The 24,050-nt window shown below is 34.3% G+C and overlaps 1 protein-coding gene across 5 annotated transcripts in view; it reads left to right on the top strand.

Moving 5' to 3' along the window:
* Positions 1-24,050, top strand: part of EPHA3 (EPH receptor A3) — a 371,224-nt gene that overhangs the window by 4,515 nt on the left and 342,659 nt on the right. For 4 of the 5 annotated variants that reach the window (XM_073231799.1, XM_037001725.2, XM_037001723.2 and 1 more), the window contains exon 2: positions 13,707-13,771. In XM_073231799.1, coding sequence (XP_073087900.1) covers positions 13,707-13,771 — 65 coding nt within the window. Of the gene's footprint in view, positions 1-2,158; positions 2,711-13,706; positions 13,772-24,050 lie in introns of those variants that run through there. The other variant, XM_037001726.2, reaches the window with a different exon arrangement.

Below are 24,050 nucleotides of genomic sequence, written 5' to 3'. Positions count from 1 at the left end.
AAGTATGTATAACAAAACACTATTGCTACATGTTAGATCATAGTTGAATTTTATATAAAGTTGTCTTTTCCATGAAACACTAGATATTGGGAGTTAAAATGAAAAGCACTTAAAATTAATATAAAACTTTAAACAAAGTGATGTACACAATCAGAACTTAAGGGTATTTTTTAAACATTGTTTAGTGGGTGGGTTCAAGAAGTTTCCTGTAAAGCTTTTTTATTACTTGAATTTAATTAAAGTTTGCTTCTTGTTCATATAAACAATTTAGCAGTTTCACCTTGACTCAGGAAATTTATTATCCTTAAAGAATGGATTTAGTAAGATTATCATATTTATATATTATCCACATTTTCATATTCAAATTTTGGTATGTTCTTTAGGGTCCCTCATTTTTAATAGTGTCTTACAATAATTTTCCTTATAAAGATCCCTAAATGTTAAAATTGCTTCTGAAACTTCAGAATTTTTCTGAAATGAAATATATGTAATTTTTAAATATCAAATAATCAGTTACATATGCAAAGGATTTTAAGGGAAAAACATTTCCACAGTATATTTGATTTACTAACTTCAACACAAATGGAAACAGCAAGAACTGTTCTTGAGAGTTACATTTTCCAAGTCATAAAATCTTCAAGAAAGTATTAATAAAACTTTCCACAAATCATCAAAACTCGGTAAGTTCTTACAGACATTTACTTACTAAGGAATCTGTAATGTGGGTTATCTTCGATTTTAGTCATTTTTCAATGATTTTGCTTGGCATAAATACTAGATTTAAGGGGAAATATGTATTTCTTGGAGGAACACTATATTTTACAAATCATTTTCTGTCAAGATCTTCAAGTTTTATTTTTTAATATACACATTTTCCTTTAAAACATTTAATAAACCTTGTCTTTTAATTCCTGCTTGATAAAAGATTTAGAAGAAACAGATGCAGGTGTCTCCTTTTTGGTTCTGTTTTCAGAGATCTGGATTTTATCACTAGGGAGGGTCAATGTAGGGCTTTTACCAAGTGCACAAGTAGCTTTCTACAGATTTTTCAAATAAAGGGGTGACTGGTGGTGTGAACGTTCATTATATTATCCATCCAGTTGTACTGAAAACCAGAACTCGAAATTTATTTCTTAAAAATTTGAAAAACCCAAGATAATTCTCTGTAATGACTTGAAAAGTAAAAGTAATGCTGTGACATATAAAATGCAAATGATTCCAAACCACAGATCAATCTAGAAAGATACTCCTTGGAATGCGGGTATGGGCACATGTGAGCCCCTTGATTTCACTCTCTGGGTTTGTTACAAGCTGCCTAGTATCAGGTGGTTCTAGGAATCTGGCAAGAGGTTTTTCTCTTGGAAAAGTATGAAAGTCAGCAAGTTTTAGTTTCCCTCCTACCAGCTTTCCTTGAAATAAAAAAGGATGGACCATGATATAGAAAAAACGTTCTTTCAAGCGAAAACAAAAAGTTGATTAGAAAGATGGAGAGGTAAAGGAGAAATGTTCTAAAACCAATGTTAATATATAAATATTTGGCCTAAAAGTAAAAAACATTTATCACTTACAACATCTGGCTGACCAATTTTTATTAAATCCTTAAAAACCTGCACATTGAAAAATGGGGGGGGGTGTACTTTTGTTTGTTGCTTCTCTCACGTTTGTACACTTTTGATTTTTCCTCACAAGAAAATATTATCCAGGAAAGTTTTAAGAGTGTAAGCTAAAAATGTGTCTCCTTTGGGCGAATAAATGCATGTGGAGGGTGGATGGAATCAAAACCAGTTAGCAAATAAAGCCTCCAACTTGGAGTGATGTTATTAAACTGGAAGCCTAGAGTGTGCAACCCCCTCCCTCCCTCCATTTTCAAAACCACGTCCTGCTGTTCCAGTCAAAGCAAAGGGTGAAAATCCGCATAATCCAAACCAACATGGTGAAGTCACAATAGGCGAGGAAGGAGGGAAAAACGAGTGGCAGCACCGTACAAACGAGCTGCTGGGAGTGATCTCAGCCGGGCACTGGGGTGGCCCGCAGGGGCTGCGGCGCTTCTTTTCCCTCCCTTACACCCCCCACATTCGATAATGCAGTAGTGGTTAAATTTCAAAAGTGTGCCCTGCGGAATTTTTAGCACGAAGCAGGAGTAGCAACAGTCTCGTGGTAACAGAGACGAGCCGGCGCTCCTCGCTGCCACCACACCCACCACCGAGGCGTCTGAGGCAAACTGTTCCGCCGCCAGCACCAGGCGCGCGGGGCGGGGGGAAACGGGGTCGCGCGACGGTTCGCCGCTTTTCCCGCCGAGTCGGGTCAAAGATCAGATCCTAAACACCGAATTCCTGCGTCCGCGGCCCCAGCCCTCGGGAGGACGGGGGCGCTTTATGCGGCGCTGTCTCGGCGCCCGCGGCCTCAGCCCGTGGCCCCGCGCTGCGAGCTGGCCGCGGCCCCCCGGGGGTCAGGCGGGCGGACGGCGCTCGCGGAGCGCGGGCTGCTCGGGCTTCGGCCCTCCGCACGGGGCCGGCCGCCGTGAGCGAGGGCGCCGAGTAACGCGGGGACGCGCGCGGGGAGCGGCCGCGGGCAGTAGGCAGGCAAACGCGCGCCCTCTGCCTGCGGCCGCGGAGCTGCTAGCGCTCGTGGGGCGGCGTCCTCCTCTCCACCTGGACTCGCCTCACCTGGGGTCGGCCCCGCCCAGAGAGCGCGGGAGGCTCGGGTGCAGGTACGTCCCGACTTTCTCAGTAGACTTTGCTCCCAAATCTAAGTGCCTCCCGCCCCACTTCGCTGTCAGCCGGCCACTCCGTTCGGAGGTGGCGCGGTCTCCCTGCCCTCCGTGTTCGCGCACGCACCGTGTGACAGATGGAGGAGGGGTACAGTCCTGCAGGGTTCCTAGAACTCCCCGCAGCTTCGGAAGGTGCCTCGCCCCTGGCCGGCTAGGTTGGGACGGAGGGGAGCGCCTGAGACGTCCGGTGTCCTGCTTGCCGCTCTCTGACACCGTCCCTTTGCTAAGTTCTTGATCTTTCAGATGATTTGCATTCCTTCAGACTAAAATGAGAAGACTTTCAGTTTTCTTTAAAGCCACCTACTGTCACCTGTTAGGTCTCTCGTGAGGACTGTAAGTGGCAATGTTCCATAATCTTTCCTCCCCTCCCTCACACCGCCCCCGCCCACCTCCGGGCACAATCGAAAGTCGCCAGTTTTCTTCTCCAGCGGCGTGTTTGATTGGCACCATTTTATTAAAACAGGATTTTCCCTCTTCGGATTTTGGGAGTACACCTGGGATGGGCCAGAGAGGGTTTCTAGGAGCGGTGTTACCAAGACAGGTTAGTTGGATGATGCTGTTGTTTCTGTAGTTGTGGGATCTCTAGCGTTTTCCATAAAAGATAGAACTGTTGAATGCAGGGGACTCCCAGACTAAATACGCACAAGAGCCTTGCCCAACCTTGAGGTAATAATTGCACAGCGTCCCAGTGGTTAGAAAGTTTTTTTCCCCCTTTTGTTATCATTTGCCTTTTACTTTAAAGCAAATTTAATCATTAAAGCAGCCCCCAAATAGTTATTATATATATCTCCCACTGTTACAACTGAGGAAACTGAGGGAACTAATCATAATAATGTAGTATCTGAGCTGGGCCCTCTCTTCTTTGTCTTTTGATTTTAACCGCATGTATTTTCTCCTGTATACAAATGCCTGTGAATTAGGAAGGCATCCTTCCACTCAGGAAAAGCATTAGCTTCTCAACATAGTGACTTCACTAACTTGTCTTGTGACTTTGCAAGAATAACTCAGAATACCAAGTGTATTGGAAGGAAAAATTATGCTTCAAAGTACTTTAAAAAAGTAAAGAGTACTTGGAAACTGCAGTGTTGACATAAGTTATGATTATCTGCATGAGTGTGGGACACACTAAGAAAATTAAGAATTGATGTGATCAGAGGAACAGGAGAAAATGTCTGTTGTCTTTTCTTCACACATCCTTACCTCTGTCTTCCTTTCCTGACAAATGCTTTTCCTCACCCTGGAAAACAGATTTTATCAGGAATTCCACACACAGAGATTCTGAGACAATTGTTAATATAATCCTTTTGTTATTATTTAGGGTTTATATTATAAAAATGAGTGTGAATTAACTATTGAAATTGTCACAGAAGTCAGTAATGCAGAAAAATAGAACATTGTCTAATGTCTAGCCTTTAGTCCTTGTAGAAACATTTCCCCATTTAAAAGATAATTTATAAATTACTTATATGAGAAAATAACATAATTTATCTCTTCTTTCATAAAAACACTTATACTCTAAGTGGAGGCACTGAAAAAAGGTAGCTAAAACAGGGTTTTGAAAGGTAGCAAATTAAGTTGGGGCAATTATATTTTTCATGTGGGTATTTCAGCACATATGTTTTGCATTAATTGCTGCAATAAATTCTGTTAACCTGGCAAAGAGCAAAAATAGCATATTGATGACATCAGGCTTCCAATTCAGAATGCTGCTTTTAGTATCTTGCTTTCTTCACTGTAATGTGCGAAAAAAAAAAAAGTTTTCCAACTTGCTATCCTTTATGTTCTAATGAATTATCCAACCTCTCAAGCTATTGGCACATTTTCCATGAGCCAAGTGTAGGCTTAGCAACATTTTTTTGTATTGCTTCTGGCAAATTAGAGTCCACAACTACCTTCCCTACTTTTTACTTTTTTTAATTGATAAATTTGAGTTTGTGGAATCCACTGAAATCAAGCAAAGGTAAACTTGACTGTATAGTCTCCAAACTGAGTTGCCAGTTCTTTTAAGACAAAAATTTTGACTGATGGTGTGGCAGGGTCTCAAAAGGGACTGGAGCAAAGGGAGAAGCCTGGGTTAATTTAATTGCTGGTAAGTCTATTTAATCAATATCAAAATAGTTTTATCTTCAATTTTATGTGTATTCATTAAGAGGAGGCTAATTTATTTTCTTTCTGTAGTTAAGATGAATAAACTCTACAGGTCCTGTAGAGTAGATCATGCCCTCCACTTCCTCTTCCCTTCGTCCCTTGATAAAAATATAAGGCTTTAAAATGAACTTTTTGCCAGTGATAAAGTTGATTGGTTTTCAGTAAATGAAAAGTTTAGACATTTCCTATCTACCTCAGGATAACTAATAGAAATAGAACAACTTGTTAATAGTTAACATATATTTATTTCCTGATTTTCAAACCTAGTTTAACAATTAATCAACGTCTGTAGGTTTTAGAAGGATATTTTCATTATTATTATTACTGCATATGATAGTCTTCACATTGAGGAGAAGTCAGGCTGGGAAGCTGATTTGCAAGGGCTCCCATGTGGATCATGTAACTAATCCTCTAGGCAAGCATAACACTCCTCCGAGAAAAGTCTGCTTGTAGCACTGTGTGTGTGTGACTACTAGTATTGTCTCCTTACAGGACAGCTATCCTCATCCCACACTGGGCAGTTTTATGGGTGAATATATAACTTTTGGAATAAAGATGGTGTAAAATTCTGTATTTCTGAGTCAAAAATTGGTGATGAGAAAAATGTAAACAACTATTTGCTTAAGTTATTTGTCACTCTAATCTTGTTCATTTTTCCCACCTGAATGCCTAATCTACCTATAATATTTAAAGATAGAATAAAGGTAGAGTTATGTCCAAGTTGTGATTTTTTCTTTCAATGTGCCAAAGCTATTTGTGGTAGATTTTGCGTTTTAACAGTATGTAAAGAACTGGTATAATCACAGAAACTATAAATACAAATTACATTGGATTGTTATTCTTTTAATATAAACTCCATCAAATGTAGCTGTTGCCAAATATTGAAATGTTTTTAAAGGGGGAGAATAAAAAGGAATAGCATTTTTCTCTTGATTTACTTTTGCTATCTGGTTTACCATAGATAAGTTAATACTCATTTGCATTGGATAACTCAAAATTTAGATAAACTCAGATTTCATTATGGTGTTCTTGACATTTCTGATCTGAAATTATAATGCTTTGATAGCCCTTGTTTACTGAAAAAAGATTAGTCATAATTATATGTATTTCATCTGACTGAACAAGTTAGACTAATCTATTCTGATAATGGATGGTTTCCCTATATTTTGAGGTACAATTGCTTTCCTTAAACATTTGTACATTGATAAGGACATTTTTTTCTTACCTTGCTTATAAGTGATCTCCAAAATAATTCTAAGTGTTTAATGTCTTAAAAATCTGTATAGAATTATGAAAGAAAAAAACCCTAAAAAAATATAAAATTATTAGTGTTTCTTTAAATTTCCCTTTCCAGAGGTGATTTTTTTGAAGCCAATTAAGAATAGATTTTCTGTGTTTGGCCAGGTTTGTAGTAGACTTATTACTCTACCTCTAGCAGTGAAAACTTTAGAACCCTACATATAATTTCAAAGGTTCAAATTTAAAAACCATTAATATGAATCAAGAAAAATGTTAAAATCAACTCACCTTTCATATTGCAATAATTTGTTGATTGTATTTGTTTATTTGCCAAACAGAGCACACCTGAGTATTACATACTTTTTGGAAAAGTAGGTTTTAGGGAATGATACATTCTATGCCCCTGGAAATAACAAGTGAGACAGATGACCACAAAATCAATACTTTTATAGAAAATTGTGTTTCAACATAGATATGAAATCACAAAAAGTGCAATACAAATCTTGAGAGAAGGGTGTAGTTCCCAAAATAGAGACCCTGAGATATAGGCAAGATACTTCCTTAAGATAAACATTAATAATATCAGTAATAGTTAATAAAAACAAGGGGGAGGAGATAAAATGATCTGCTTAATTTCATGTGGTAGGGGTGATTATAGCCTGATTTTTTTTTTTACTGAATGTATATAGAAAACTTTAAAAATAGCTTGAACGCATACATAATAAGTGTATATATATGTATATATATATGTGTGTGTGTGTAAAAAGCACTATGAAAGAACTAAACATTCAGAAATAGCTATTCTTAACAAGCATATATCTAAACTCATTGCTGCAGGTGTGTGTGAGTGTATTAGAAACACATGATTGAATATTAAAAAAGAACCATCCCATAACAGAAGCTACTATAGGTGTTATTACCCTACAGAAAATCATACTGCATTATGAAGAGTGTATTTATAATATTGCACTATTACAAAATAATTATGACTAACACTACCAGGAAAAATCACATTGAGGTTTTTCTGAATTGTACCTTCTCTTGCAGAGTTAAATTGTTTGCTGATTATCACCAGCAATAATAGTTTGAAACTTTCCATTCATACCATGCTCCAAAGATGGGAAATAAAGGGATAGAGTTTTGAATTAACTTGATAAGGAAGTGACACCTCATTTGATCCTTTGTGGATCTTTAAAAAGTCCTATTTTAAAATATTTGAAGGCTTTGCTTATGTATGTGTGTGTGTGTATCTATATCGTCGTAGACATCAGTCATGATGTATAACATAAACTCCAGATGTAGTTATCTTCCAGAATAGGATGAAGTCAAAGTTATATTCCAATTTTAATATTCTAGAAATTTAAACCAATTTATTTTAAAGTTAAAAATGTCTTGTGACATAAAAATGTCCAGAGAATGTGTTTAAGTTGAAATTTAATTTTGTCACTGTGGTTTTTATTCCCTTTTCTAAACTTTTGTATTCTTATATCCAAGGGACTTCAAGGCACATTTTTATTTCTAAAAGAAATATGTTAGAGTTGATCTGTTGACCAGCTTCTTAGTCTGTTCCATTTTTATAGGCATCAGTCAAACCCTGACTAAACAGATAACTTGTTTAGTAGTTGAAGGTTGATAATCAGGATTTTATGATATAATTTAAAATATATTGCAAGACAACCTGAGTTTATGGTGTGAAATCAAAATGTTTATTCTAAAATTTGAGCACCTATTTGTCTTAATGGTTATTTATCTGGTTTTCTAATTGAATACTGTATTTTCATTTTTTACTTTTTAATCTGTCAAAAAGCTTTCTGAATTAGAAATAAGCAACTTGTTCTGTTATTTCTAGAACACTTTAAAAAGCAGTGCTTTAAATGTGCTTAAAAAGTACAATGTTCACATAATCATTAATGTTCTACTTTTGGTAACTTTTACATTTTGGGAAACACATTTCACTTGTCTAAATGATTCATAATATTGGTTGACAATGCACAGAAGCAAAGATCTGCTATTCTAGGGACTATTATTAAAGCTGAGTTGTTAATGTACTAAAACTTCATTGACAGTAGAACATCCCCACTCATTTATGTGAAAGGATTATTTTATTACTAGGACACATTTCCTAATGATAATTTGATAGCTGTTTTCTTCCATAATAATGTTGATAATAGAGTGACATTTAACTTTCTCAGATTAAAAATTTAAAAAAAGGAAAATTTTAACACTTCAGGACTAGCATAAGGTTTACATTTACTTAAGTATCTGGGTTTCAAGTAGAATTTTGGTCTGTTTTATTTCCTTGAATGGCTCTAGTCATGAAAACGCAGACATCTTACTGTGAGATGTGTGTTTTGATTCCAATGAGTTCTTCCTGCTGTTGGCAAAGATTGAAATGAGGCAGCTAATTACAGTTTCTTTTGTAATTAGGACTTGTATAGAAGTAAATCCAAAATTATTGCTCAGGAGATAAAGCTAATAAGAAAGTATAAGTTAGTGTACGCCCTTGTCCAGAAATTTGCTTATATCTAAGTAAAACACTAAGATATCTTGTGATGAAAGAGATTTCCATAGGAATGTCTAACAGTACAGGATTTTTTATTTAATTGTTACATAATTTCAGCAGGTCATTTGATGTAGAAATTATTATATTAATATTTCTATGACACAAAATTCCTATAAAATTTAACACAGTTTAAAGGAAGGTTTATCTGCACACAATATATTATAGTTGACTTGATTTATAGTCAAAAAACATTTATAATTTTTGTTTTATAAAATAGAATACTAACTAGATCTATGAAAAATGTTTTAATTATGTTTTGGGTGGAAACAAATATAAACAAGACCACCTCAGGAGCTATTAAACTAACAATATGTAGTCACAGCAGATAAAATTTATGTTGAAATACATAAATTCATTAATAAAATGTTGTCTTATCTAAATTGCTTCTCAATGGGCATTGCCTGACACGTACAGTAAAAATGAAAAGCTGAGTTTTGATGGACTCTTGTGAGAAAATACATCTTGATTTCTTAATCCTGTGGTTGATCAGAGTTCTACACAGACTATTACAGCATGGAGAACAAAATTTATTACTTCCCATATCATTTTCTTCTATTTGTGACATTTATGTATAACCTAGAAGCAGGTTAAATGACCCTTCTGTTATCTGTAGCCTAGAGCAAAGCCACTATTTTTATCATAACAGAAGTGATGAAAATGATAAAAGTAAGTAGTGTACAAGTAACGTGGCTGGCACATTTATAGTGATGGTGTGAACAGGAAAGGAAATATTATTATTCTTTATTAAAAGTGAGATGTAATCAAAAGATGGGTTTGTGTTTTCTGTTTAGGGGTTTTATAGTTATTTCCATTTTGCTTTAAAGCCACCTTATAACTGAAAGTTTTACAAGAGAGCATGTCTGCTCTTGTAAGAGTCTGAAATTCTTTAGCCATTAAACCTGGCTGTCCACCCTTAAATGATTATTTGATCATTTTTATAACTCAGTATTTTTATAAAATGCAAAAATAGCATTACCACACATCAAATTGATGTGTTATTAGATAATTGAAAAGATCTTCCAATTAATAAGGAATTGTGGCATTTAAATTAAAAAATATTTTAACACTGCATATTTGCAGCACTTAAACTATCTACAAGAGGTGAATATTAGTTTAACTGTCAATGTTTCTAAGTAGACAGGTAGTCACTATGAATCAGAAATTTGAAATGTCCTTGAATAAAATCTTGGTGTGTCAAAGACTCTGTAATAGTGAAAACTCCAGAAATTTATACTTACAGTTTTTAATCTGTCCTAACTGGAAACATTGGCTTCATACACTTATTTTAATAGTTCTTTAAAGAAATGCATTCTTATTAGTGAAAAGGTAAGATGGTTTAAGTTCTTAGTACAGACAAATCTCTGTAATATTGTTAGTACAAATGAAGGAAGGAGTGAGCATTTCATTGCGTCTCTCCAACGGAGGTTATGGTGGAGGATTGGAAGAGAGAAAGTCTCCTGGGCATAATAAATCCACAATCCAGCTGAGTGTAAACCGTGACAGTAAAGATCAGTGGCAACAATGGAGAGCAAGGTTTTTTCCTTTCCAGAAGCACTTAAACCAGTTTGAGCCACTTTTCTCTCTACATTATTCATATTCCTTTGCTCAATTCTACACCTTCTAATTCCCATCCAGACACCATACTGCCTTTTGTTCAGCAAATCTCACATTAGTGCCTACTTAGAAGCCAACCCAAGGAATCTAAGGATTCCTAGTTTTCATAAATATAAACCCCTTCACCTATTCATACATCTTTTCTATTTGAAAGCAGTAAGACTAAATAAAGTATGTGAAAGAAACTCAGAAACATATCCATCCAGACTTTGAACAATAATTTCTAGATTCAATATTGCCACAAAGCAGTTATATCTCAACTTAAATATTAGAGTCATAGCACTTAAAAGTATGTCTAATTTAAATCACTTTAATTTCAGAAATTAATATATGCCATACAGTTCTTTGTGTAGAAAATGTTATGAAATTAATGAAATGACATGTTTCCTGTTACAAACCAAAAAATATCTAAAAATCATACCATTAGAATATGAGAACTGGGTAGGGACAATTTATATTTTGATAAATAACCTGGCAATAGTCTGTTATTAAACAATTAAACCATTCCCCATCTACCCTTAGGAATAATTTCCTTAATCTTTTTTGTTAAAATTCATCACTGTGGACTCAAATTTTTCAGCACTTGAAATAAATCATCCGTGTTGTAACTTAGTAATATCCAGGCTACAGTATAGTATTTGCACACAGTTCTTTCTTCCCTGGTAAAATGAGTTGTGACACTGCTTAAAAGGCTATGATCGTGTCTGCCTCTTTTTTAGAAGAGGAAAACATTAGTGACCAAGTTGTTGCTTGTATCAGTGCGAGGTTTAGGTTGTTTGCAATGTTAGATTTAATCCGTGTATCTAGAGAAATTACAACAGGTTGACTTTCAAATTCCATTAACTTTTTCTTCTTTTTATTTCAATTATGTTACACTCAGATTGCTATGCAGCAGGTCACAGGAGATTCAATATTTATATCCTAGGAAGTTGCAGTTTAGCAGTCATTCACTTTAAAGTGGCTAGAATTCTTAGATTGTGTTATTCTTACTTGCCTATAAACAAAAGACACCATGTAACCTAAAAATAAGTGCTTTTAAAAATATTTTGATTTCACTTTTCTCTATTAGGTCATACACTGATGGTTGGTTATAAGTACAGCTCAGAAGCCAAAATAGAACTGATAGTTAATGTAGTAATTGTACAAGAATGGTGAATCTGTGTGATGCTATGAATTCATGGTGGCTTTAAGTACATTTATATTACTTGATTGTCACAACAACGTCGTGAGATAACCAGGGCAGTTATAATTATGTTTGATAGACAACAGAATCAGAATCATGAGTTAATTGTGTTTTCCTCATTCATGCTAAATGGAGTGCACTAAAAATTCAATTTTTGAGTAAATGCAATGAATTTAGTTGCCTGTTACGCTTATTTTAATTGGCCATGTGACACAGTTCTTTTTGGTTTAGCTATTCTCCTTTGAGTAAACACCAAATGTTAATGTGGTTAGACCAGTCCTTTTCCACTCATTATCATCAGAGAAAACTTACGGGTACTTAGTTCTTAGTTATCAACCTACATTCTAATGAGCAACTTACTAAATGGAGACAATATTTGTATCTTCTTGGTCTCAAACACTTTTTTCCCTCTGGTTTCTAATATGCCATTCACCTTAGCATATGGAGTGACACATATTCATCATTTAGTACATATTCAATTATTGCATGCATGCAAAATATAGTGAACCATTAAACCCCCAAAGGCACTGCAAATATGACCTAATAATATATGAACACTGGCATTGTACATTCTACTATGCAAATCCTATGTAAAACTCAGAGAAATCAATTGTTAACTGTGATAGAACCGACAACTGACCTAGGCATGTCTTTATCAGAGTGATTGTTGACAACATAGTAGAGGTGAAGATATGTTCTCATGTTGTCAAAAATTTTCTAACATTGATTAATCTGAAATATTACCTGTAGCAATGATTAATCAGTAGAGGGTTTTTAAATAAATCATTCTTGAGAAATAATTTCAGTATAATTAAGCATACTGTTAATTTCCAAACTGATATCCTGGGAAATAATTCCATGATAGAAATTGCATTATGTAATCCATGCAGCAACTGTCTTCTCTTATCTAAATATAATTACTTCTCCTTGGGATTAAATTGTGAGAAAAAATCTTTAATCATTAAGGAATTCCAGTGTGATAGGTTAAGATTATGTGTTTTGTTGCACTAGCAAAACTTAAAGAAGCTAACTTTGAGAATTTTATCTCTTCTAACTTACTGATTAGCTTTTTTATGTATATTTATCATCTAGCCAACTAACCTGATACCTTTCTTTAAAAAGCAGTGCTTGAACATTTATAATTATACTATCTACCAAATATATGATTTTTTTCTTAACAATTATAAGATTAATGTGTCCTTTGTTAGAAATAAATTGGCATGATTAAAGAATTGGCATGTATCAGGATACACTTTATAGACAAAACATGAACGTGTATTAACATTACATTTCAATTTATGCATATATAGAATTTTCAAAATTGACTTTCTTTTATTGTATTTATTGATTCACCTGCTTTGGCTCATGTTAATAATACATGCATATTTTATGTAAACTTCCTCTACATCTTCCATTACTCAATTGTGGGATTGTTTTCTGATTTAGAAGAAGGATGAGGTAAAACCATTGTTTTCATTATTTAACAAATCAACAAAGTGAGCCTTTGTTATTGATTAAGTTTGAAGTATCTTTTTACATCTTAATTTCCAATCCATTACAAATCAATACTCTGTGTTGAAAATAAATAATTGGCTTTTCTTTTTAAATAATATATTCAAAATTTAACCATATTTATGTTATATTTTATTACTCATCAGACTTTTAAATAACCAGCAAAATTCTGAATAAAATCATTAAAAACTTTGGGTAACAATACTTTCTTAACTAAAGAAGCCATATCATCTATGCATAAACAGAAGTATTGATTCATTATGGAAGCATATTTAATAAATTATAGTGAAATCATATGTAAATTGATCAACTATATCCTTGCAGTTATTTTTGATACTATTAGTATTAATCTTTCCTATTTTGCATTTTACTGTTTACTCTTTAAAGCTGTAATTATTTTGTCAAAAATTATTGATATATTGATTGTTTATGTATCTTGATCAACAAACACAGTTTAAAAGGCCACAAAACTTTTTGATTCCTTAACTTTCCCTGTGTTCCTTTTTTTTGTAATTTCCTTCTTATTTCCATCATTCTCATTATAAAAATGAAGAGTCATGTGTTTTAAACATGTTGATATTGTTATATTAGCAACAAAAGAAACTTCACCTTAACAGAGGCAAACTGAAGGAATTCATTCCTCTTAACTGGGTTTGTGTGTTTGTGTTTTCTTTTAGTTAATCTACTGGATTCAAAAACTATTCAAGGGGAGCTGGGCTGGATCTCTTACCCATCACATGGGGTGAGTTTAGTCAACTATTAAAAGGGAACGTGATCTGTCTGCTGCCTCTCCTAGAGAGCAGAAGGAAATTATTGGTATGTTCTCTAAAGTGAACTCCTGTATTTATGGTGACAAGTTGTTTATCAGTGTATTCAATGCATAGACTAACATAGCCTAATATTTGTGCCCAATGAAATTATCGAGAATTTTGAAGTTATTTATTTTCTTCTGAATTTACCAATTGCTTGACTGGACTAATTAGATCCTTCAATTATCACTGACATCATGTAGATGATCTAAGGATGATCATCTAACATTTTTTGTAATGTGATCAGAATAGGTGATTTGAGAAGATTCCAAATATCAAGTATGTAGAAAGTGTGTACTGGGAGTCCTCCAGAGTTGTAGCCTTAAAATCCACCTTGGTGATGGCTCCAAGCAGGGCAGGGGCTATTCATCAATGGTATAAACCCATGTTTCCTTAATTTCTTCATTTAAAATGTCTATAACTTGTTACATCAATGTAAAACTGGGGATTTGATTTAGTAAAAAGTTGGCTGCCTTTAAATTTCAACCTTTTTCAATACCTTTAGTGCTTTACCAAACCAGACACAGATAACTAAGGTGCATGCTGTTTTGGTGGCCCAAGTGTTTATGATGAGACTTTGTGCAAGAAATTTTTTCTTCTCTTTTTTTCAGAAAAAAGAGTCATACATTTGGCAAATTCTTGTTCTTATAAAATTTTGTAATAAGTGCCTAAACGTTCTTTTTTTTTTCCCCCTCAAGTATAGCCTATGGAAAATGCAAAGTGCTATTTGGAAATACTTGTGATAGGAACAAATGTGTGTATTCCTTTTCTTTCCACTCTAGTTCTCTTTTCAAAAGTTATAATTATTTCTACTTAATATTGGTGTTCAGTCTTTGTTTTTTTGTGCCTAAACATACAAATTTTTATGGTACTACCAGCTGCTTCTTCACCAAGGGATGTTTTACATCAGGGATACTTCATCTGTCTGTCATCTTTGTATCTGCTTCTCTTTCTGGTACACCTTGATACTGACACAGTGCTAAAACCTATCACATAATCAGGCCTTGGTTAGCGCTTCAGAGGGGAATATGAAGTAAGCCAGAATTTGTTTTTCCCATAGGTGTAAAAGGAATCAAATGTTTAGGATAAAAACACATCCTGTGTAGTCATAAAGAGTGAATCAAAATTTAAGATTGAGCTGGAAAACTCATTTAAAACTGACCAACCCAAAGTCAAACCTAACTTTAATTCTGACTTTTAAAATTTGGGTTTTTCATTAGTCTATCAGATGACATATCATAGAAACTTGCTGCCTATGAGTATATAAAAAGCAAAAACCGTAATGACATTTTACTAACTCCATGTTGTCCTTTAAAGATGATATAAAGAAAACGCATTTCTATATATTGAGAATTTGGGGAGAATACTGTGTAAATGAATTTATTTTATCAGATTGATCTCATAGATTCTGTGATGAAGCAGCATTGGCACCTCTGCGTCCAGGGGTGCAGCAGGGGAGGGTGGGGGAAGTGCTCTAGAGCCCTGCCACACACAATGCAGTGCATGTGGCAAGCAGCGACATCGATTCTGGGGGGACCCTTAGAGATGCAGGCTCTCAGCACCATCCTGGACTCTCCGAATCAGAATCTGCACCTTATCATCATCCCCAAGTTATTCCTAAACACACTGAATTTAAGAAGCACTCCTCAGGATAATTTACCTTGATTTTTCCCACCTCGTGGTCAAGTTCCTATCCCCATTTTACCTGGACTCTTTTAGGGTTTTATCAGCAGTTTTTAGTTTCTGCTTTGGCTTGCTGTTGCCCAAGAGAGCCCACTGAGGTGCCTGGGCCTCCTTGTCATCGCAGTCCTGGTGGCCCCCTTACAGCAGTGTCTTCCTATTTACTGAGACATTAATAGCCTAAAACAGTTGGCCAAGCTCTCCAAGTTTATCATTTAAAATGTGGAAGGCAAAAAAAAAATCTCCCCAACAGGTCATGATATTTATAATACTTCAAGACCCCAAAGCTAAAACAATGAAAAGAAAAAGAAAATCAAATATGTGAATTATTGGCCTGTAGTAATGTGTAGTGTATTTTTCCTTTAAATGTTCTCCCTAAATTATGTTAATCCTAACATCCATGGGGAAATAAGTAGTGCTAATTTAGAAAATGTTAACAATATTAATTTCTTTTTAATAAACTGGGGAAAGTCTTTAGTAAAAGCACTGTAGAGTCAATTTAGGTTTGAAACTTGACATCCCTGCTTGTATTATTGTTTGGGCCTTTAGATTCAATTGATTTTTGTTGCCTAAATATTGCCACTTTCAACATTACAAAGATAGATTTATTTTGTGTTTGTTTTTATTTTAAAGGAAGTAGTTAAAATTATGGTGATAAGTTGGCTACAAAATAGTTTTTCCATAAAAAATTATATGTAATAGCAGAAACAGCTTTGAACTTGTTATTGTTTAATTGATTAACCTTAATAAATAGTAGTGCATCTGTCTGTAGGATAACTAAAATATGAATGTAAACTTCATAGGCAAAAATTAGAATAACAGTGCCATACTATATTGAATCACTAAAAATCCTGCACTCTCATGTGTGTGGATGTGTGTGAGAACATTCCAGTTCTACTCTTTTAGTAAATTTCAATTATACAATACAGTGTTTAATTACAGTCATCATGTTTCACATGAGATCCTCAGACTTTATTCATCTTACAGCTTAATGTTTATCTTCTTTTACCAACCCCCAGGCTCTGGGGTCCACTTTTCTCCTCTCTGTTTCTATGGGTTTGACTTTTTTAGCGGGATTCTACATATCAGTGATACCATGCAGTATTTGTGGTTCTCTGCCTGGCTATTTCACTTGGCATGATGCCCTCAAGGTCCGTCCATGTTGTCACAAATAGCAGGGAAAATCCTGCTCTTTTGATTTAGAATAATGGATCTCAACGTGATGGTGAGGGTGGGAGTTGGGAAGGAGGCAATTTTGATTCTGTCTCACAGGGATATTTGACAGTGTCTGCAGATATTGTTGGTTGTCACAACTTGGGAGGAAGGGCACTACTGGATCTAGTGTGGAAGGCCAGGGGCACTGCTAAATGTCTTAGAACAAACAGGGGGACCTCCCACAGCAAAAAATGATCTAATCCAAAATGACAGCACCCAAGTTGAGAAACCCCTATGTAGGGGATGAATAATGTTCTTCCACTAAGAGCTGTAGTCACTGGAAAGATCCTGGGAGACTGCCAGCAGTTTATCCAAGTCCCATCCATACGCCCATCTACACTCCAAATCTCTTGAAATATAAATTGAAAAAAATAGATAGATGATTCACTCCAAACTTGAAATGGATCATTCATGGAATGATTATATCACTGGAGTTCTGTAAGGTTAATGTATCTGGGGGACGAGGGTCAAGGGTATTTCATTCCTTCATGTATGTTCTTTTCTATTTCTATTCTCCCTTTTCCCCCAGAGAGATAGTCATTCATAAGGTCTTATAATTAACCTATATAATTTTCTTGGGAGTACTATTTCTATCTCCATTTTTAAATGGTACTTCAAATCTTAGAGAAAACCTGGAAGGAAGGAATGGTATTGTACAGTATTACACTTGGGACAAATGCTCCACTCAAGTATCTGGGAGGAAATTTAATGAAACTGTGGTTTCCTCTACATGAAGGTCATGAAAATGATACTCAAATTTGTAAATGGGGGGTTATGAACAGAAATTCCTTTCTCAGTAAAATAGCTTTATTCAACAAGGAGCTATTCTGGCACTAAGTTTGTTCACCTTAGTAAAGCAGGCACAGGAGTTACCTTCTCTGGCCCTATAAACTTTGAATAACAATGTTTGAATCTTGGGTTTAATTATATTCAGAAATTTCAGTAAATAATTCAACAGTTCAAATACTCTTTGGTTTAGAGGGCAACCAACACATGTAAAAGCCCACATATATTGATGGATTATAACCTTGAAGAGTCTTTTATTTATATGGGACTAGTACTAAAATTGATTGATTGATTGATATTGCCAGTCCACCAGGTAAGCTTGCTTAGTTTTGTAGCTTTATAGAGGAGCCATCTGAAGGTGGGAAAACCTGCATAGTTTTCGATTAGGATTGTATTGATATACTGATTAAATAGTGCAAAGGAATCATGAGCCTTGACTTACTAAATTAAAGAAAGTTACTTAAGAAGAGAATGAGAAGATCAGGAAGTGTAGAGAAAGCACAATCTGAAGTCAGTGATTCATATGTATTCGTGGATGATAGGAAAAAGTCTCAAAGTTAGCAATTGTGAATTTTTAAAACTTTCTAACTTCCTCCTTTTTTCAATTCTTTTCGATTTTTTTTCCCTAAAAGTTTTCTTTAGATATTTATTTGTGCCTTAGCAGGGATCATGTACTTAAATGAAAAAACACCCCTTAGGCAAATAGAGGCCCTGTTTGATGCCCTCTCAATCTTTGTTTCGTGGCTTTTCCTTGTGGTTGGAATATCAGTACTATACATGTTTGCATCTGCTGTGCCTGGAAAGTGGCCCCTCTGCCACTCTTTGGGGATGAATGTTGATTCCTCTGAGAGCTAATCTTGATAATTACAGTCATTTTGCCAGTGACTGCTTTAGGCAAAGGAAAGTAAGATCAATGAGACTGACACAGAATTCCAGTGAATTCTGATTAAGTTTTCCTCCTGATAAAAAGAGATGGGGAGAGGCCAAATACTTCCTGTCTCTGGGCTGCCCCGTGAAGATCCAGTGTGTAGAGGGGCTGCTCTCCCCCCATGAGAAAGACAGGGCCCAGGCACATTAGAGAAACCCACCTGGAGCCCCGACATCAAAGCCACTGAGTTACATGAAATAATTTTCCTTGTTTAAGCCACTTTTAGTATTTATCATAATTCAAACTAAAGGCATTAAATAGGATTAAATGGTAAGTAATATCTTTAATCTTAACTTCTAACTGGAGACTGTGGCAAAGAATAATTGTATACTACAATGTTGTTTTAATTTTCCCAGGTTATCTTTTCAGTGCTGTATTATGATGTCAAAGATAATGCACAGAGTAGTAAAATAGAATAAGCACATCATTTAGAATCAAACACCAGCATTTGAATTCTGCCTCTCTCATTTATTGATTGATACAGACCAATTAAACTTCATTAACATTTGTCCTTACTTAAAAAAAAGGAGTAACAGCAATTCCTATGTTACAGTACATTAGAGTAAATGTTTCTACATAGCTATGAAAAAATACATATGATAATGCATGTGAAAGAGCTATATACCATTTCTTATTAGATACATTTTTAGTTTTTCCTATTCTAACCCAAAATCTTTTGCTAAATTCATTGATATGTCTCCTAATTCTCATTCTACACTTGATGTCTTGGATTTGGAATCTGGTAGATTGCCTGAAGTGCCATCAAATACTTCTTCTCCAAAAGAGCCCAAAATATTGCCTTTGACATAACATGATTCTTATTACATTGAATCTGCCCATATTATAGGTTGCATATGATCTTGATGCTATATTTTAAATTGAAAGAATCAAAATATAGTAATTGTATGGCCAATTTATTTAAATTTTAAGTGATTGGAATTTCCTCAAAATATTAATATTTCTCCTTCAGGAAGAAATTCTGATTTTTTGACATGCCTCCCTTCTGCCAACCACCCCCCAACTCCCAGTCCGCTGACACCCTCCAGAATAGCACGTAACACCTGTTAAGCTGTCTACCTTGTTTTTTGTTGTACCTCCACAACTTGTAATTATACATTAATGCAATTATTTCATTGATACTTATCTCAGTCAGGAAACTGAAGACTATGTGAGACCAATCCCCATTTCATGAAATTCTTCCTTTTATTCTCTGTATTTAGAGTTTCTGGATTAGCTGTCCATAAATTAAATTGCCTGAATAAATGAATAATATAAAGCTTTATAGAGCAAGGAAGAATAACTAAACTAAAACTGATTCTGTATTTGTTGAAAAGAAAAAATCAATGATTTCTAATCTGTTATTTTAAATGGTTGTTTTTAATGATTTCACTCTCTTTTTAAAGGCATAAAGTTAAGTGAAATAATATATATACATATTATATGTGTACATATAGATATACATCTATGTCCATAGTGCATATAGCATGTTATTTTTGTACTAGCAGAGCTGTTAAAGTAAATGCATTTAGAAAATACTAGCAGCCTATGAATTGGAAACTAACTGAAAAGAAAACTAGCTAAAGACAGCTCTATAATGAAAATTATATAAAGTGTAAAATGTCAGAATTCTGCAAGTAAATTCCATTTAACCATTTAACAAAAAATAGAAATGTTTAGAATTGAATGAACTATAGAGAGGAACAGAAATAATAAAAGTATTATCTAAAACAAGACACTGCTTTTCTATTCTCTACTGTAGTAGTGGACACTTTACTTCTCTTCAATATTGGAATTATTGCTATTCGTGAAGTCTAAATTTTGTCTTATTTCCTGGATTTCTAGCTTTTATTTTGTGAATGGTGTCTGAAATGGAGGAAGAATATTTTGACAACTGGGTATCAGCAATAACCACCTGGGATTCTGCCTTTATGAATCACAGTCCAAATTCTGCTTCATATGCTGAGTAGCTGATCCAGGAGAATCAAACTTTTGGCACATGTGATATGTGATTCTTGGTCATTTGAAATTTTTCTGCCTAGAATGAACAATGCTGCATATTTTAAATATATTACTTTCACCTATTGTCCTGACCTTTCAGGGAAGGATGTCTGATCAAATTAGAAAACCATGGCAAAGTTTTAGTTATTTTACCCTTTCCATGAAAGAAAATGCACAATATAAAAGGAAAGGAAATATGAATAAGTGGCAGGAATCAGCAAAGACAGAATTTATTCTAGCAATCTTTAATTTATAAAAATTAACACTTTATCTTGTATTTAAAAATGCTTTAAATCAGTGCTTTAAAAAATTAGAAACAATTTTTCCATTTCTAATTGTGTATATTTCTATGTTCATTCAATTCATATTTCTATATACATTCAATACATTATACATTAAATTTGTTGAAATGTGCAAAATAGTATATGGTAAACAGTTTCTACATTGCTAAGAAATGTCAGTTCCTTTAGTATTAAAAATGTCTATTTAGAATAAATACTATTTTTTCAAGCTTCTAAGTTTTCACTTCAATATAGAATATAAAAAGGCATTTCAATTCTGTTATTCCATGAATTATAATTCAGGAATTTTGATAGAAATTTATAAAAATAATAATTTGTTCAAAAGTTTTGCTTATTTTTCTTTTAAAAAAATGCCATGAATTAATGGTTTTTAACCTTAGATTTATTATCCTCTAGAGGTTAATTTCTTTTGAACACTTTCTAAAAAAGAAATTAAATTTTACCTATAAAAAAATGTGGTGTGAAACACTTTTTAAATAAATCCCACGTTCCAAATGAGAGCCATTGGACCTAAGTCTTTTTAAAGGTTATAATATTTACAATACAAACTACCTTAAGTATTTCCACAACCTTAAAAGTTCATTGATTATATTACATCACTTTGTTTTCTGCTAGTGATGCTCACTTTATTCCAGAATTACAATGCCAATAAAAACCTTATCAATGTGGTATCTGAGATTTCTTGGGAGTTGTTAGAAATGCAAAACCCTGGGTCCCAACAAAGACCTACTGCTTTGAGATCTAATTGGCAATTAGAAATTGCTGGGTAGGTCCCAGCATTCTGCTTTTTCATAGGTTCTTGATGTGATCCTGATGCAACTCAAGTTTGGTAATCACTGTAGTAGAAAATCTCTAACTGCTATAATGAGGCAAGCATTACTTGTGAAGATATTCAACTGCTGTTTGTTACAGTGCTATAGTTCATTCCAACCTCTGAATTAATACAGCACTGTGCATGATTCAGGATTGATCTAGTTCTGGATGTTTTTACATTTAGGATTTTAAAATAAACACACAACAAGAGAAAATAGGTATCTCAACAGCAACTTGAGGTATCTGTTCTTAGCAATTTGTAGCAAGGATTCATTTTAGAATCATCAAATTTCTCTCATATAATCATGGAGTTCAGTTTGAACTAACTCCTGGTATCGTGGAACGTCTGGTATCCATTGCTAATGATAAAAGAGATGACATTAAAATCAGAGGACTAGAAAAGCCATGAATTTAAGTAATAAGGAAATGGAATAAAGAATACGAAAGTTCCCTATCAAGGAGTTACTGGACTCTAAGGTTTTCCAGGGAATGATTGTGAGATGTTTCTAGAAAGTTACAAGGATCAGGTTGTGATGGATTTTATGTGCCACACTAAAGATATTGGACATCATTCAAAGGCAGTATTTTAATCGGATGATTACTGGGGCTGTTTTAATTGAAGAACAGATAGGAGTTAGAAAAACAAAAGCATCATAAACATTTCCATGATAGGACATAGGACCTAGGATCGGCTCACTAGTACTTTAGTTATAATCTTAGTGATTTGACATAAGGTTGAATTTTCACTATTTTGCCAACACTCCAAGAAAGTATATTCTAAAAACTCAAACTTTTTTTATTAGTGGATCATTTTTACAATAAAGATATAAAGCAAAAAGAAGCCAAATTCAGAGAATTGAGTACATTGCAAGATATTTGGAGGTATCAGTAGAAATGAAAATTATCTAATAATCTAAGGAAGACAAAGCAAAAGAAGAAAAGGGGATATAAGATGCCCTAACAGTAAGATCAATTAAATTTCCCTTCCATATGACACTATCAGTCAATGTTTTTGGGGCCTGAGGTTAAGAATAAGCTAAATTTTAGAAAAATGTAGATGGTAACTTCTTTTCTCAACATAAGGTGATGACCATAGATCTAGCAACAAGGGAGATTCTGCTAGTGCAGGAAGAGCAGAGAAACACAGTATGATGGTTACAGAAAACTTGAACTTCCAGTCTATGCTTGGATATTTATTCCACATCATGGAACCCAAAAACGCTGGTAACAATAAAGTTTGCCTTACATATTTGCTCAAAAGTCTTCAATGGGGTTTAAAGCTTGTAGGTGATATGATTAATCTTGTAAATAGTGCATGCTGATGATTTCCTTAGATCCATGTGTTGTTGTCTGTGCTCTTTATGTTGGATGGATGTGATGGGTGGTCACTTTTTAAAGTAGAATTTGTGATATAATTTTGATTTGAATTTCCCTTTCTTCTGAGTGTTGGAAAGGCAGAAAACAACAATGTACTCATAAGCCATTAAAAAATACTAAGATTTTGTGAAAATATTTATTGACAGAGCTGCTTCACCTTTTCATTAAGGGCAGCAAAATTTTATCTTATTTGGAGCAGTGGAATATATTCAAGTGAATAACTAATTTGAGAGCCACCAGTGACTAGAAATCATCTACTGCAGTTCCCTTATTACACTGACAAACAGCAGGAGCTCTAGGGTCTTAGTGACTTGCCCAAGGTAACATCATTGCTTCCTGTGTCTGGGTTCAGCGCTATTTCCATTAGTCCCCTCTTGTTCTTGTTCTTTTTCTGTGAGTGTACCAAAGAGTGGTTCAAGATTATGTGAGTTAGTATTTAGGAGATTATATTCCATGAATTTCAAGACTGTGTTGTATGAGTGTCATACCATACAGCACCTGAAATAATAAGCAAATCTGGAGATACATCGGTCAACATAGAACTACTTTTCTCAACAGCAAAAAATGCTGAGAATTGAGTTGTATAGGATTATTATTAGCTCTCCATTATTGTGTATGCATATTTCTCAATCACAGCTTGATTTATGATCCAGAGACTGAGCTGTCACTTCATGATTAAAGATTTTTAACTCATTCTCTGACAACTAGAAATTGCTTTTAGCTTAGGTTCAAACATAACTCTGAATCTTGTTGCCTTGACAGAGTATTTTTAAATGTTAGCTCATAACCAAAACAAATCTCATATAGTTTCAATTTTCATAAGAACCAATAAATGTTTTGAGATCTTTTTAAAAATTAGTACATCATTTTAATGTGACTAGTCTTAAAGCAGAAGGGTCAGATGTGTTATCTTCCAGCCAGTAAGTCGTTAAGATTTAAAATGTTTCTAAATTGTTAGCTATATATTTTTGCCTTCTGAATTGCTAAAATAGTAATATTTTTTTGTATGCCTTTTAAAGAAACATATGGTGCTCTTGTGGAGCTTTCAAAATAATTTGGTCATCCTAAATTAGGAAAAATGTTCTTCTAAATTATGGAAACTAAAATATAAAG

The sequence above is a fragment of the Manis javanica genome, chromosome 3 (genome assembly GCF_040802235.1).
Source record: "Manis javanica isolate MJ-LG chromosome 3, MJ_LKY, whole genome shotgun sequence".
Lineage (NCBI taxonomy): Eukaryota > Metazoa > Chordata > Mammalia > Pholidota > Manidae > Manis > Manis javanica.
This window is presented reverse-complemented; position numbering and strand designations above follow the sequence as displayed.